Source organism: Panulirus ornatus, chromosome 9, assembly GCF_036320965.1.
Source record: "Panulirus ornatus isolate Po-2019 chromosome 9, ASM3632096v1, whole genome shotgun sequence".
In the NCBI taxonomy this organism is placed as follows: domain Eukaryota; kingdom Metazoa; phylum Arthropoda; class Malacostraca; order Decapoda; family Palinuridae; genus Panulirus; species Panulirus ornatus.
Genome location: NC_092232.1, coordinates 27,534,075 through 27,548,858, shown reverse-complemented (window position 1 = coordinate 27,548,858; position 14,784 = coordinate 27,534,075). Strand labels below are relative to the sequence as shown.

The window sequence follows — 14,784 nt, the reverse complement described above, 5'->3', positions numbered from 1 at the left end:
GGTACGCACAAACCTAGACTGCAGCCTCGATACAGGTCACGTAAAGAAACGAAAATAGAAATGCAACATTTCCAAGACGGTGGAAAAGACCTGATATAGGGACAGGGGCCGGTGTGAGGATGAACGTATACGAACGGTTGACCTGATGCAGAGGCGGTTGACCTGGTGTGTGGGAGGTTATCTTGTATATTGATGGTGACCTGATGATGAATGGGAGTTGATAGTGAGTGAGGACAGTGATTTGGTGTAGTAATACAGCTAACGTAAACAGCATCACAACAGCAACAGTATCTCTGTGTTTCACACGTATTCCTATTGTATTTCCATTAGTGTATGACAGGGTTCTCATGTGGCTGTGCTATTAGAAGGCGTCCAGCTGATGTATATGGCTTGAGTCTTCTCATTGATGCTCCTGACTGGTGCTGATCGTACATTTGGAAGGTCATTTTTTGTCATGATAAAGATTCCGGGATCTTTTTACTTTGAATTTCTGGAGATTATGTAACCGCTTTTTTTCTGCTCTTGGTTCTGTTCTCTTCAGAGTGGCTTTGTTTATTATTTCTGTAGTTCTTCCGTTGGCATTGTTGAATAACTAGACCAAAACCTTGTTTTCATGATCGTCGAAGTGGGCATTTTCTTCTGAAATTTCATACATTTTTCTTCATCAAAATCTTAGTCCCCGCTGTAGTGATGCCCAGCCTAGTAGCCGGTGTCTTGACCTCGCTCACCTAGTCTTTCTCGGAGGCTGAGGTCACTCAAGCCAGGCGAGTCGAGAGGTCAGGAATGTTGGCTACGAAAGAGACAACTTGGTGCACGTGAGGGAAGAATGTCGTGGTGTGAGGTCGGGCCGGTGATGGCGTGGCATGAGGACATTGGGTCAGTCACAGGTGCCGGCCGGACAAGCCCTAGTATCCCAGGACGTGGTAAAGACAATGGTCCTGGTCTTCAGAACCGCTGGACTGACCTAGGGTCCTTGCAATATGGTATCAACGGACTGAACTCATCTCACGATACTGTTCTCTCATACATCAAAGTGTCAGTGTCGTATTTGCTATACTCTCTGGCCTGACAACGTGCCGAAGATAACTGAGAGTGGCCTCATCCTGCGGGTAGTGTATGGTAGGCGAGGTCAAGACACCGGCTGGGTTACTCTCTAACGTTGGGAAAACTTTACCACACCCACCCACTACCCTCCTGCCGGACCTCCTCCTCCCGAACAATATAGTCGTCGCTCTCGCTGGAATTTTATCTGCAACAACACAACATTTCCACAAGATTGTTGGACTGACTAAAAGAATAAAAGAAAGGAAGGCACATAATGACAACAACAGCACGACTGGTGTGTGTGTGTGTGTGTGTGTTGAACCAGAGTTCTGGACGTGGCAGATCAGGAGAAACACAACCAAACCTGCTGCAGGTCTTACTCTCACGACTTTCTCTCTCTTTTTGTTGGTATAGAACCTGGGCGAGGGTACCTTGCATGGGAAAGATAAACACTACTTTGATTTAGGTACTGAGTATTCACTCAGACATGACACAAGGTTTCACTGAGGTACACACGAGTTTGATCATCAGCTCAGGAAAGTTGTGGTTTCAGTAGCCAGCAACTCTCAGCGAGGAACCTCCAGCCGACCCTGGTCACCACACTCAGGCCAGTTGGCACTGCAGACATGGTGGACGTTTTCAAGATCGTCTTACAGCGTCAGGCTTTTGTGTGCATGTGTGTACGTCCGCCTGTAGTATGTGCATAAGGCGGGAGGAGGCGGGACATCATTGTCATTGGCTTTTAGAACTTAATGTAAAAAGAGAAGAGTTCGAATCTCATAGGAAAACGGCGTCTTTGGTGATCATTAAACCGAGGTTAAGATCTGGATACTGAACACTGCCAACAGAACAACTTCAGGAATATATGTTTATTATGTATTTTTGCTGCAAGATGAATCCAAACATGTTTTCAGAATTTCTCTATCACCAATTTTTTTTTCTCGCATACTCGCACATCATTCCATACAGTATATATGTACCAGTGCTCTGCGGAGCATTTGAAACAAAATGTTTAACAGACGCAGCTATTTTTATTGTTTGTGAAGTACAATTCCTTCTTTTTTGGAAGCACAAGCTTAGATAGATGAGTCACCACCAGGGGCCTGCAGAAACACGACTGGAAATGTTGGGACATTCAGACAGTGGCCACTCGTGACAGATTGTGATTTTGTGTATTACATTATAATGCCGAGGAACTGTGTAAACAGTCCGCACTTTTTCTGCTACATCTGCGGTGAACTGATGTTCATATCACAAAAACGTTTTTTTCACATCCCTCATCCAGAAATGTTTTGATCATTACTTTGGTTGTAAAGTGGGTGACCAGGATAAAGTTGGGCCCCATATTTGTTGTGTCACATGTGTCAGGCTTCTCACAACATGGTTAAAACGTACACACCGTCTGCCTTTGGTCATAACTATGGTTTAGATAGAACTCAGATATCACGCTTCGGATTGCTACTTCTGCCTGACAAATATGAATGGTATATTATCAAAATCCAAACATACTGTTAAATATGCTAATTTACCATCTGCTCTGAGGCCAATACCTCGCAGTCAGGAATTACCTGTGCCAGAGCCTCCAAGAAACATAAGACTGAGTGACGATGAGTCTAGTGATGAGAAAGTAGACCAAGTAGAGGACACTATGGATCCAACATTTGAAGCAAACTGTTCTTCAAGTGAACCACATTTGCTGAGTCAGGGAGATCTTGATGATCTCGTCCGCGATTTAGATTTGTCTTAAGTAGCAAGCCGGACTTTTGGTTCGTGTTTAAAGGGTTGGAATCTTCTCCTGAATGAAACTAAAGTTTATTTTTATCTTGATTCCTTGAAGATGGTCTGGTGTTTTGCAATGATGTTCGTTCTGTTGTGAAGGCACTTGGCCACGAGTGGCGCTTATGTATTGACTCATCAAAAGTAAGTTTGAAAGCGGTTCTACTCCACAACGGAAATAAGTTCCCCTCCGTCCCTCTGACTCACGCAGCTAGCATGAAGGAATCGTATGATAACATTAAGATTCTTTTGGGAATAATTAAGTATGAGGACTTCAAGTGGAATGTATGTGGTGACCTACAGGTTGTAGCAGTTTTACTCGGAATGTAACTTGGTTACACGAAGTTTGTCATCAATCTTCCTCTTGTTGATCCTGAGAAAATGTATCTTCCTCCTTTGTACATTAAGCTCAGGTTGATGAAGAACCTCGTTAAAGGTATGGATGAAACTGGTCATCTGTTACATAATCTCCAGAGATTCAAAGTAAAAAGATCCCGGAATCTTTATCATGACAAGAAATGACCTTCCAAATGTACGATCAGCACCAGTCAGGAATGGGAAGACTCAAGCCATATACATCAGCTGGACGCCTTCCAATAGCACAGCCACATGAGAACCCTGTTATACACTAATGGAAATACAATAGGAATACGTGTGAAACACAGAGATACTGTTGTTGTTGTGATGCTGTTTACGTTAGCTGTATTACTACACCAAATCACTGTCCTCACTCACTATCAACTCCCATTCATCATCAGGTCACCATCAATATACAAGACAACCTCCCACACACCAGGTCAACCGCCTCTGCATCAGGTCAACCGTTCATATAGGTTCATCCTCACACCGGCCCCTGTCCCTATATCAGGTCTTTTCCACCGTCTTGGAAATGTTGCATTTCTATTTTCGTTTCTTTACGTGACCTGTATCGAGGCTGCAGTCTAGGTTTGTGCGTACCTTTGTCCGTCCCTTACCGGTTATGGGCAGGTGAGACCACGGTATATATAGCGGCCCACCCTCTGCCCGGCACCGCAGTCGACCACCTACTGTCCAACAGACGAGTCTTCCTCGCTGTCTCAGTCCAACCTGACACATTGTACAACACTGACCCGTGCTAGGTAGGCATTCCCGCTCTCTGCTCCCTGCCTTAACACTCACCAGCTGCGTCTTAAATGGAACTCTAACTATATGAATTATATCTTTACAGAACATTAGTTATAAATAAATTATTAGTAAATGTTAATGATAAACAGAACAAGTCTCAATTATTCATGTGGGTTTATATATACAGCTTCTGGCTCAGGAAAATACTTACAACACCTACGTGTCCTCAGAAGGTAACCTCGAACTGATCATAATGGAAGACCTCAAACTCCTCCAGCTTGACATTTAATTCATCAGTTTTCCTTCAGAATGATGACGCGTCCCGGGAGCATCGTGGTGACCTTGATGGTGTTGGCGATGATGGTGGTGACTCCCTCCAACACTCTACCTAACGATAACAAGTAAGTCATTATAGCCTGATGAACCTCTCTAACACCACGCCAACAGTCATAACACACACACACACTCACACACACACACCCACCCACCCACATACACACCCACACGTACACACACACACACCTGGTGAGGCAGTTGTGGTGATCAGTGGTCTGCACTACAACGATGATGTTCTAGTTTTCTTGAGATAAACACCAGCTACAGCGAGGACTATCTGTGTATCTGGGGAATTAAAGTATCATGAAGAGAAAAGTTAGAAAAGTTTAACATAAAAACTGTTAATGACATGGTTGTATGAGGAAGGACTGAACAAGAGGTCCACCCGTGACAGGACGGTGTTGACGGGGTTCCAGTCCGGCTTTCTGTACGTGACGCCTGAGCGACGTCTGACCTTCCCTCCCTCAACTGTGCTGGTCATAACGCCCACACTTAGCCTCCCCATGGGCAGGGACCTCCCCGTGAGCTTCGGTGCCTCCATGACAACATCTATTCCTTTCAGAAGTGAGTACATCGTCTTCTCCTAACTCCATCATCCATCCTCCTCCTCTGCTACACAATATAGGACCTGGTAAGATGAAACACCCAATCTTTACTCTAACAGAGGCCCAGTACTGGCAGTGTCTCTGGTCTTACAGTGTGTGGCTTAGAGATCGTCAGTCCCTTTGTGATAACTGGTTTATTATGACTGATAACCTGTTTAACTTGGTTAATGATCACTTCTCACAGTTAACTGTAATATATAGAGCAGTGAGGATTATCTTATTAATAGGCTTATAAAGATTATACAATTAATTATATGCTCATTAATTAATATGGGAGAAAACATTCTCAACAGACAGCTGTGTTGTCTGTGCAAGTCAGTAACTGTGGTCTGTCAACTGCTTCACTTGCCAAGGTAGAGAGCCAACATGGTATTTGTCATCATGCCATATCGTGTTAGAGGCAATGTGATCTGTGAGGCTAACGTGCTCTAACCCTCTCATGTTTTTGCAGTCAATTTCGATCATCTGGGCATGACCTCCGAGGACAACAACTGGGGAATCATCAGAAACAAACGTGAAGCTCCGACCGACGGCGACTTGGCCGGCGGCGACAGGTACGTGCGCGGGGAAGCAGGAGATAAGTGGTGGGTCAAGATGGCTGGGCAAGAGAGGGAGAGATAAAGGAAGGGGTAGTAAGAAGAGGAAGCCACTCCCATGTGTGTGACATGAGATCTGGAAGGGTACACGGGGGAGAAAGAACAAGTTCGTCAAACATTCGTATATACATTGTAGGACATCAGTATTCTACACTGTCTTCATAAGATCATTGAGGCTTTTCATTGTATCGTGAGTGAGAGAGTCAGTACTTGACAGTGACCAAGATTGTGTTCCCCAGGGAGGTGATGTACCGGGTGGTGGAGGACACCCTACAGACCATGGGTGTGGATGGCAAGGCTTGTCTCCTGAGAGCCATCTGCGAGATATCTGAGTTGCCCCTCCAGAACTACGGATTCTTTGGTGAAGTTCTCGAGCTCTTCCTTAGGTGAGTATTTACCCGTTAGATGTTTGTCATGGGTCGCTAACCGAAGGGAAATTGACGGGAAAAGATGGAACCTTCCCCATTGCCTGACTGAACATGTGATCCAGAGGTCGTTATGGACAGGAGAATGGATATTTGTCTTTAGTGACTTGACTGTCATAATCCTTATTGTGTTGACGTATGAAGAAACACTAGTTGCTAGAGATACGAGCCTCCTGGGAGAGAGAGAACACCTTAAACTGACGCAACAGATGGAGGGAAACATTACCTGTCGGGCAAGAACTTGTTGCTGGGTTCCACAGGATAAACTTTGCTGACATATTATCATAAACTCGGTTTACTCTCTACTATAACTCTAGAGTAATTATCCCTATATATATATATATATATATATATATATATATATATATATATATATATATATATATATATATATATATATATATATATATATATATATCTTTCTTTCTTTCTTTCATACTATTCGCTATTTCCCGCATTAGCGAGGTAGCGTTAAGAACAGAGGACTGGGCCTTTTAGGGAATATCCTCACCAGGCCCCCTTCTCTGTTCCTTCTTTTGGAAAATAAAAAAGAAAAAAAAAAATTTTTGAGAGGGGAGGATTTCCAGCCCCCCGCTCCCTTCCCTTTTAGTCGCCTTCTACGACACGCAGGGAATACGTGGGAAGTATTCTTTCTCCCCTATCCCCAGGGATAATATATATATATATATATATATATATATATATATATATATGAACAAAGTGAATAGGAACGCGCACCTTCATAGAACATACAAACCTTCAACAGCCAGGATCGAACCCGGGACCCGTGTGCCAGAGTCGGGAATGCTACCACTAGGCTGTGGTCCTGGCTTGTAGGATATAACTATATGCACATATATATAATGTGTGTGTGTGTGTGTGCGTAAGAGAGAGAGAGAGAGTTTATGTCCAGGAAAATAATGTATGAGGGTGAAGGAAGAGAAGAAACTAAAGTAGTAACTCAGTTGGCTTTATTTTTTCCTAAGCTCATATATTAGTGTAGGTTGAGGGCATCAAACAGTGTTGTAGCAACGTCCTGAGGGTGTGGGAGATACTGAAGCGGTGGTTCCTTAGCCCCAGCAGGTCGCCCCGGGCAGCACGACGCCTCCAGCAGTACCAAGAAGCCGAGCATCGAGGTAAATCCGAGCTGTGCCTCCAGTACCACCAGGCGTGTCCCTACTCCTTCTTCACCTCAGCTGACGTAAATAATACCTCCGTCGAGGCCACCTACACTGCCCCTCCGTCACCCTGATCTTGTGAGCATCACCGGCCACGCCCTGAACAATGCCACCTCATCCTTGGCTCCCTATGCTTCACTCTGGCCTCCTGAAGAGCGCTAGTCATCCTATGGATATCATCTCCAGCCCTAGAGTCCTCCCTCACCTTATTCCTGAAGGAGACACCAAAGAATATATCCACTTTCCTATGAACCTTCTGCAATGTCACTTTAAATATATGAAAATATCAACTTGAACTTGTTGGTCAGGTAGAATTCTCTCGTCTCCTCCAACAGTTTGTTATTTATATAATTCTGTTTACGTTTGTTTTGCATCCATTTCAGTCCTACATGAAGGTGAATGTACCTGTTAGGGACTGAAAGAATCGCCCATATTACATTTATCGATGTACTTTATCATTTTAAAAATATATTTATGTATTTTATAGACACAGGTGTTTTATTTGTCTCGTTCCCCATTACTTTCGTAAGGGAAGGAAAGAAAATATCCTTTCATTGACACAACGTAGCTCAGAGATATCTTTTCTTCCTTCATCAACAAGGGATCTTAACATCTAACCAAAGATAAGAGTCTGATCAATTTTTTCCTTTCTACATTTCACATGATTCAATGAAAGAATGAGGTGATTATTTTCTGTTAATATATTTCTCTTAATTAGAAGTAGTGTTGGTCAACACCAAATTGCTAACACATTTCAGAAGAGTTCAAAGGACCATAAGAGTTAGTAATAAATTGTTCATTTCCTGACCCAACCTTTAACATCCCCAGGCTCTGACCCCAGACCTGCCTGCCTCCGGGCTTTGACACCAGCCCTCACTCCATCCAGCCACTGACCAAAGCTCTCATATTCCCGGGCTCCAAGTCCAGCCCTGACTCACACTGTATCACTCTTAACCAAATTATCACTTCCTCTGGAATCTGACCTCAGCCCTCACTTCCTACGGTCGTGTGTCCACCTCCAGCCACATCGTTAGTGTGGTGTCGCACTCAAGTTCTTCCTCGTTGACAGAGGAGAGGTCCAGAGTTGATCTAGATTTACATGTGTTGAACAGTATCGTATCCCAGACATAACAAACTACAGTGGAAGTCCTTTTATTCGTCCCAGACTCGATGGAAGAGTTTTATGAAACACTGGGACTCAGTTTCCTTGATTACTTGTGTTATCATTTACATTTGGTCAGCAATAGTGTCGCTTCCACATAAACATGTTCTCCGGGAAGCCCACTTGAGCAGTTCTGAGGAACTTGTCATGCAGAGCGTCACAGTCATGCACTTAAAGTTTGTTGCCACTGTTTCCAGAAACTCTGGAGTCGTCAGTGTCATTATATTGACGACCTCACAAACTGTTAATGTTACTGTAGATATCTACCACTTGGTCCATCATCCTCGAGATCTTGAGCAAAACCAGGAGGTTAAGTCATCATGATTCAGGTATGGGGGTGGACGATGTATTCTCCCTGTTCCCGGTGTGAGGCTCCACAACACTAGCATGGACCATTAGTCTCAGCCTTCCTGAGTAATAATTAAGATCTTTATGTTTGGTTACTAAGAATAACAGGTAATTCTGTCCCATAATTATACTCTGGTGGCATAATAGAACACTTGAGTGTAATGAGTGGCTGAGATGGGAGGCATACTTCCCCAGTTCCTCTGGCAGCAGGTCATACAGTCTTGTGTCCGACTTCAAAGATATAAAGATGGGATATAATGATCCTCAGAATCTCACAGTTCACAGTCCATGTGATGTTGTCAGACTGTCACTACCTGCCTGCCTGACCTCACTGCTTACTTATAGGTCGTCCATGGACAGTATGCCATCCTTACTGCTCTTCACATCCTATAGCTGCTCCTCACTGATCCTCATTGTATCCTCCTCATATTGTATCACTCGCTGGTCCTGTATCATTCTCAGAGTCTTACTTCACTATGGATATCGGAAGACAAAGTCGGTTGTCCGTTGTCCATAAGAGAATGTAGTAGAATGTTATTACTCTGTCCAGTTGGCAAAGAAGCAATAAAGTGATGCTAGTCAGACGTGGTTTAAACTGGGCTGATTTTCCACTTTTTAGGGTCGTGCGTAAACACGAGACCAGAGTGTGTTGCCAGGCGAAGAGTTACGTCAGACCAACTCAGTCTTTAGCGGGTTTTGTTGTAATCACCTCCACTAAAACCTGTTTGCAAGAAAACTCTCCCCAGCTGTACGCTTCCCACTTTCTCCTGTACTCTCCTACCCTTCCACCTGCGCTGTAAAATGAGTGTGTGTGTGTGTGTATGTGCGTGTGACTTTTTGTCATGGTATCTCGTGCCGAGGTGCAGTGTGAAAGCAGAGAAAGTAAAGAAAGTTAGAGAGAGAGAGAGAGAGAGAGAGAGAGAGAGAGAGAGAGAGAGAGAGAGAGAGAGAGAGAGAGAGAGAGAGAGAGAGAGAGAGAGAGAGAGATGTCAGGTGGGATAAAATCTTGCTAAGATATCGTCCGAATGCAAGTGGTTCGTCAGTAAATTGCGTTCATGACAACGATTATATTCTCATGGGAAGAGGGACACTGTTCTCAGTGGGAGTTAGGCGCCTGCAGCGCAACATTACCAGTCTCAAGTGGCGCCTTCAGGTGAAGCATCACGTAACAGTTGGATGCATCCATTACTTTTTAAAGTTTAACAGCTTCATTCATGCGTTATGTTAATCTTTTAGTATTAATCATCATCTCTTATTATTGTAAAGCTGTACAGTATGTTACAGTCTGGAGTATAATGATCAAGTGTAATCCCTTTCTTCCACATCTTTTATGATGATGATCATCATCATCACAACTGGTTCCATAGTGACATCCACCTTTGTATGGTAGTCTTAGTCTGGCCACAATAATATCCTTCCAACTATTCTTTCCTTACAGAGGATATCCAGACTGAGGAGTGCGGTAGTTTCAGACTGCTTGGAAGGGAGTGGCCGGTCTGCGAGAGTACTACACTGGTGTATATCTGAACATGTATGCGTATGTGTGTGTATATTTATTCGCTCTGTACTGGAAGAGCTTTCTGCACGTGGGGCCTATGATCATCTCTCGAACTTTCTCTTGCGTCGTACGACATATTAAACTTTTGTATAATGTCAACAGTCACAGTTTCACTACTTCTTTTAGTCCATTCATCCACACCTCTTGTGAATTACTATTACTTTACATCTTTACTAACATGTTTCTTTCATTATCTCTAGTTATGGCTTCCAGTTATTCTGTCTTGGGATATTTCGAAGAACTGGTCAATATTGACGTCACGAATCAGGTTTGAAAACTTAAAGGTTGAGGTCAAGTGACTTTTCTTACTCTTCTCTCTACCATGGTAAACGAATGTTTGTGTGTGTGTGTTTGTGTGTGTGTGTGTGTGTGTGTGTGTGTGTGTGTGTGTGTGTGTGTGGCGTGCGTGTGTGTGTGTGTATGATCACGTATATTCATACACTACTATCAGCCAGTTTGTATTGAGATGTACGTACGAGTGTGTGTCTGGACACTTCACTTTTTCAAGTTCAGATGTTAATACAGTTCAAACTAACACACACCCATAATCCCTGATGCTATAATCCAGTGCACAACAACCACTGACTGTGGCCTTCCAGATCTCGGCGTCCAGGGACCCACGAGACCATACTGATCACTGATGTTATATGGAATATCACAATCTGTTGTAAGTTGTTCTTGTTGTTCATTATTGTCTCTACTTGTGCCGAAGAACAAGACCTCACGGTACCATACCAGGGTCGTACATACCACAGTATCCTGTAGTTGGCCAGTATTGTACCACCGTATCCTGTACCTGTCCAGTATTGTACCACCGTATCCTGTACCTGTCCAGTATTGTACCACCGTATCCTGTACCTGTCCAGTATTGTACCACAGTATCCTGTACCTGTCCAGTATTGTACCACAGTATCCTGTACCTGTCCAGTATTGTACCACCGTATCCTGTACCTGTCCAGTATTGTACCACAGTATCCTGTACCTGTCCAGTATTGTAACACAGTATCCTGTACCTGTCCAGTATTGTAACACAGTATCCTGTACCTGTCCAGTATTGTACCAGTACTGAATCGGTTGGTCCCAGACAAGGTCATGGCCCACTTACCCAACACAAGAATCAACTCGTTGAACTGCCACAAAGAAGGACCTTATTGTTGCTGGCCAAAAGTCTTCAGAGTAATGAAGCAAAACAAGAGGGAAACTACCTTTCGTGGAAACTGGAAAGTGTTTAGAAACGATCCAGAGGTCGCTAACTGAATACTGGAAGACCTGTTGTTACTAAGAAGGAAGACTTGAAAATGACTTGTCATAAACACCTTAAGAGTCCAACCACACATTCCAGCCTTCAGAACCACAGAGTCCAGACCTCAGGATCACATATTCCAGCCATAAGGACCACAGAATCCAGCCCTCAGGACCACATATTCCAGCCTTCAGTACCACAGAGTCCAGCTCTCAGGACTACACATTTCAGCCTTTAGTATCACAGAGTCCAGCCCTCAGGATCACATATTCCAGCCTTCAGTACCACAGAGTCCAGTCCTCAGGACCACATATTCCAGCCTTCAGTACCACAGAGTCCAGTCCTCAGGACCACATATTCCAGCCTTCAGTACCACAGAGTCCAGTCTTCACTACTTGTAAACAGAGAATCGAGAAAGTTGGTGAGAGTCGAGAGTAACTTTCTTCATCCGGAGGTAGAGGACAGAGGAACTAGTTCAAGGCCACGCCACCGCCACACCTGCTTCTGTGTGGTAGTGTTGGTGTGTCAGCATAGCAACCACAGTGGTGCCCAGTCCTGCTGCTGTTCCTCCCGTGTGTCAGCAACATCTACACCACCCATCTCGACCACTGTTCCTCCCGTGTGTCAGCAACATCCAGACCGCCTAGCCCTGCTGCTGTTCCTCCCGTGTGTCAGAAGAGAAAATCGCCGTGTGAGAGTGAGGAATATTGTGTTGCACTGCAAAAGCTGTGGGACGGGGGCGGTGTTCTGGGACGAGTAAAACTTTCCCAGTGTAAGACCTCCGGCCAGCCAAGTCCCTGCCTGACCAGATCGCAGAGGCTGAGGTAACTTTCCTTTTCCAGGGAGAGTTGTCACACGAGGCTCTGGAGATCACTGGATACAGGATACATAATTTGCTGCATTTGTGAGTTACATGTCATGTTGTGAGGGAGGGAGGGGGTTCCCTGATAACGAGGACTGGGGCCCAGTCTCGGGTTTCAGGTAGAAACTCACCATCAGTCAGTCTTACCAGAAGCCCCAGGCTCGCTACCCGTCAGCCCAGGAGACATCAGAAGCCTTAGCCTCGCTATCCACCATCCCAAGAGACACCAGAATCCCCAGGCTCGCTACCCACCACACCAGGAGACACCAGAAGCTCCAGCCGCACTATCCACCATCCCAAGAGACACCAGAATCCCCAGGCTCGCTACCCACCACACCAGGAGACACCAGAAGCTCCAGGCTCGCTATCCACCACCCCAGGAAACACTTGGAGCCCTAGGCTCGCTACCCACCACCGCAGGAGACTTTGCTTGAGTCAGTTTCATCGAAAACATACAACATTGTTGATGCCCAGAGGTAAATTGTGGAACAAATATTTAGGAAAGTGAGGCGAAGGACGACATACAGGAGCTTAAGTAATTAGCGTTTTAGAAACAACTGGAAGGACTTCCATAATGATCATCTCCGTCTGGTGGACCACATCGTTAACACAGCCAAATCTTCGGCAACTCTGGATCTGTCTACTGTTAGTGGCGGAGAACTTCGCTAAAACACCACACTGACGACGTCGCTGCAGGTGGACGCGCAGACGATCTCATGATACAAGGCGATGCTCTCGGCCATAGCAAGTGAGGGCTGGGCTCAGAGTCTAGTGGAAGTGAGGGCTGGGTTCAGGGTCTAGTGGAAGTGAGGGCTGGGCTCAGAGTCTAGTGGAAGTGAAGGCTGGGTTCAGGGTCTAGTGGAAGTGAGGGCTGGGCTCAGAGTCTAGTGGAAGTGAGGGCTGGGTTCAGGGTCTAGTGGAAGTGAGGGCTGGGCTCAGAGTCTAGTGGAAGTGAGGGCTGGGTTCAGGGTCTAGTGGAAGTGAGGGCTGGGCTCAGAGTCTGGTGGAAGTGAGTGATGGGTTCAGAGTCTAGTGGAAGTGAGGGTTGGGCTCAGGGTCTAGTGGAAGTGAGGGTTGGGCTCAGACTTTAGTGGAAGTAAGGGCTGGGCTCAGGGTCTAGTGGAAGTGAGGGCTGGGCTTAGAGCCTAGAGGAAGTGAGGGCTGGAGTCAAAGTCAAGAGAAAGTTAAGGGCTGGACGTAGAGCTCGGGGAAGTAAGGGCCGGGGTCACAGCCCAGATGAGGTCAGAGCTGAGGTCAGATCCAAAGGCAGAGGGTGAGCCGCTATATATACCGTGGTCTCACCTGCCCATAACCGGTAAGGGACGGACAAAGGTACGCACAAACCTAGACTGCAGCCTCGATACAGGTCACGTAAAGAAACGAAAATAGAAATGCAACTTTTCCAAGACGCTGGAGGTGGGATGTGAGCATGTCTCTTCATGTGGTTCTCTCATTCATATGTATATCATGCGTGTTGTCACCCTGCTTCCTGATGGTCCCTTGGTATTGACTTATGCTTATTATGGATACAAATATTACCTTCCACAGTCCTCAACATGCCGACCTAATACATGGTCTATAGAATCTATGTTAAGTTATTGACGTGTTGTCCTTGACATTTACGTAGTGTACATTACTGTTGATCGGCTTTTGTATCTAGACTCTTTAGTTAATACGAGTCAACGTTATCCATGTACAGAGGTTGGCGAAGATATGTGTACAAGGACGGATGACCTGGTATGGAAACGGCGACCTGGTTAATGAGAAGAGATCTTATTTAGGGCAAGGTCCTGGTGTGAGGATGAATTACCTGGATTTGAGTAACTAGGTGGTGTATGTGAGGACGACCTAGTGTATAGACAGCTGTACAGATGACCTATTGTATGGACGGCTGACCTGTTGATGGACGGTCACTAGGTGTATGGACGGCTGACCTGGTGTATGAGATGTGATTTTGGATGCAGATATTGATCTGGTGTATTGATGTGACCTACATAGTGTATGAGAGTTGGCCAAATGTGTAGACAATGACCTTGGGCGAGGACAGTGACCTGGTTTATGGGACAGAACCTGGTGTAATTATACAACTGATACAACTTCACATTAACAATATAAAGAGTATCTCTGTGTCTCACAGGTAATCGTATTGTATTTCCAGTGAATTATGACGAGGGTTCTCTTCAAGGTGGTGTTCTGGGCCTTATATTTAACTTGCGGAAACTGCCTCCGTCTTGGGAAGACCAGGAATATATCGGAACATTAAAGTTCTCCTGCTTGGGGCACGAAATCTACTTGGAAAGACGAGGATCACCAGGTCAGTAGCTCTGGAGACCAGGACCTGGCTGGTCCGGCTCCGGCACCTGTGACTGACCCAACGTCCTCATGCCACGCCATCACCGGCCCGACCTCACACCACGACATTCTTCCCTCATGTGCACCAAGTTGTCTCTTTCGTAGCCAACATTCCTGACCTCTCGACTCGCCTGGCTTAAGTGACCTCAGCCTCCGAGAAAGACTAGGTGAGCGAGGTCAAGACACCGGCTGGGT

The 14,784-nt window shown here is 45.3% G+C and overlaps 1 protein-coding gene across 2 annotated transcripts; it reads left to right on the top strand.

Moving 5' to 3' along the window:
• The first annotated feature begins 3,854 nt into the window (after window positions 1-3,854).
• Window positions 3,855-7,552, top strand: LOC139750102 (uncharacterized). 2 transcript variants are annotated; one of them, XM_071664445.1, is made up of 6 exons: window positions 3,855-3,938; window positions 4,222-4,325; window positions 4,655-4,824; window positions 5,317-5,419; window positions 5,701-5,847; window positions 6,961-7,552. In XM_071664445.1, exons 2-6 carry the CDS (start codon window positions 4,234-4,236, stop codon window positions 7,136-7,138), a joined length of 690 nt encoding a protein of 229 aa, XP_071520546.1. In that variant the 5' UTR covers window positions 3,855-3,938; window positions 4,222-4,233; the 3' UTR covers window positions 7,139-7,552. The 2 variants fall into 2 exon arrangements, with proteins under 2 accessions (XP_071520546.1, XP_071520543.1); XM_071664442.1 differs by having other exon boundaries at window positions 3,856-3,938; window positions 4,233-4,325.
• The last annotated feature ends 7,232 nt before the right edge of the window (window positions 7,553-14,784 follow it).

What these genes read in the sequence shown, in the direction of transcription:
- LOC139750102 (XM_071664445.1), top strand. Translation starts at nt 4,234, where the DNA reads ATGATGACGCGTCCCGGGAGCATCGTGGTGACCTTGATGGTGTTGGCG. An exon ending in ACTCTACCTAACGATAACAA is followed by an intron (nt 4,326 to 4,654) that starts GTAAGTCATTAT and finishes CACCCGTGACAG; the next exon opens with GACGGTGTTGACGGGGTTCC. An exon ending in AACATCTATTCCTTTCAGAA is followed by an intron (nt 4,825 to 5,316) that starts GTGAGTACATCG and finishes ATGTTTTTGCAG; the next exon opens with TCAATTTCGATCATCTGGGC.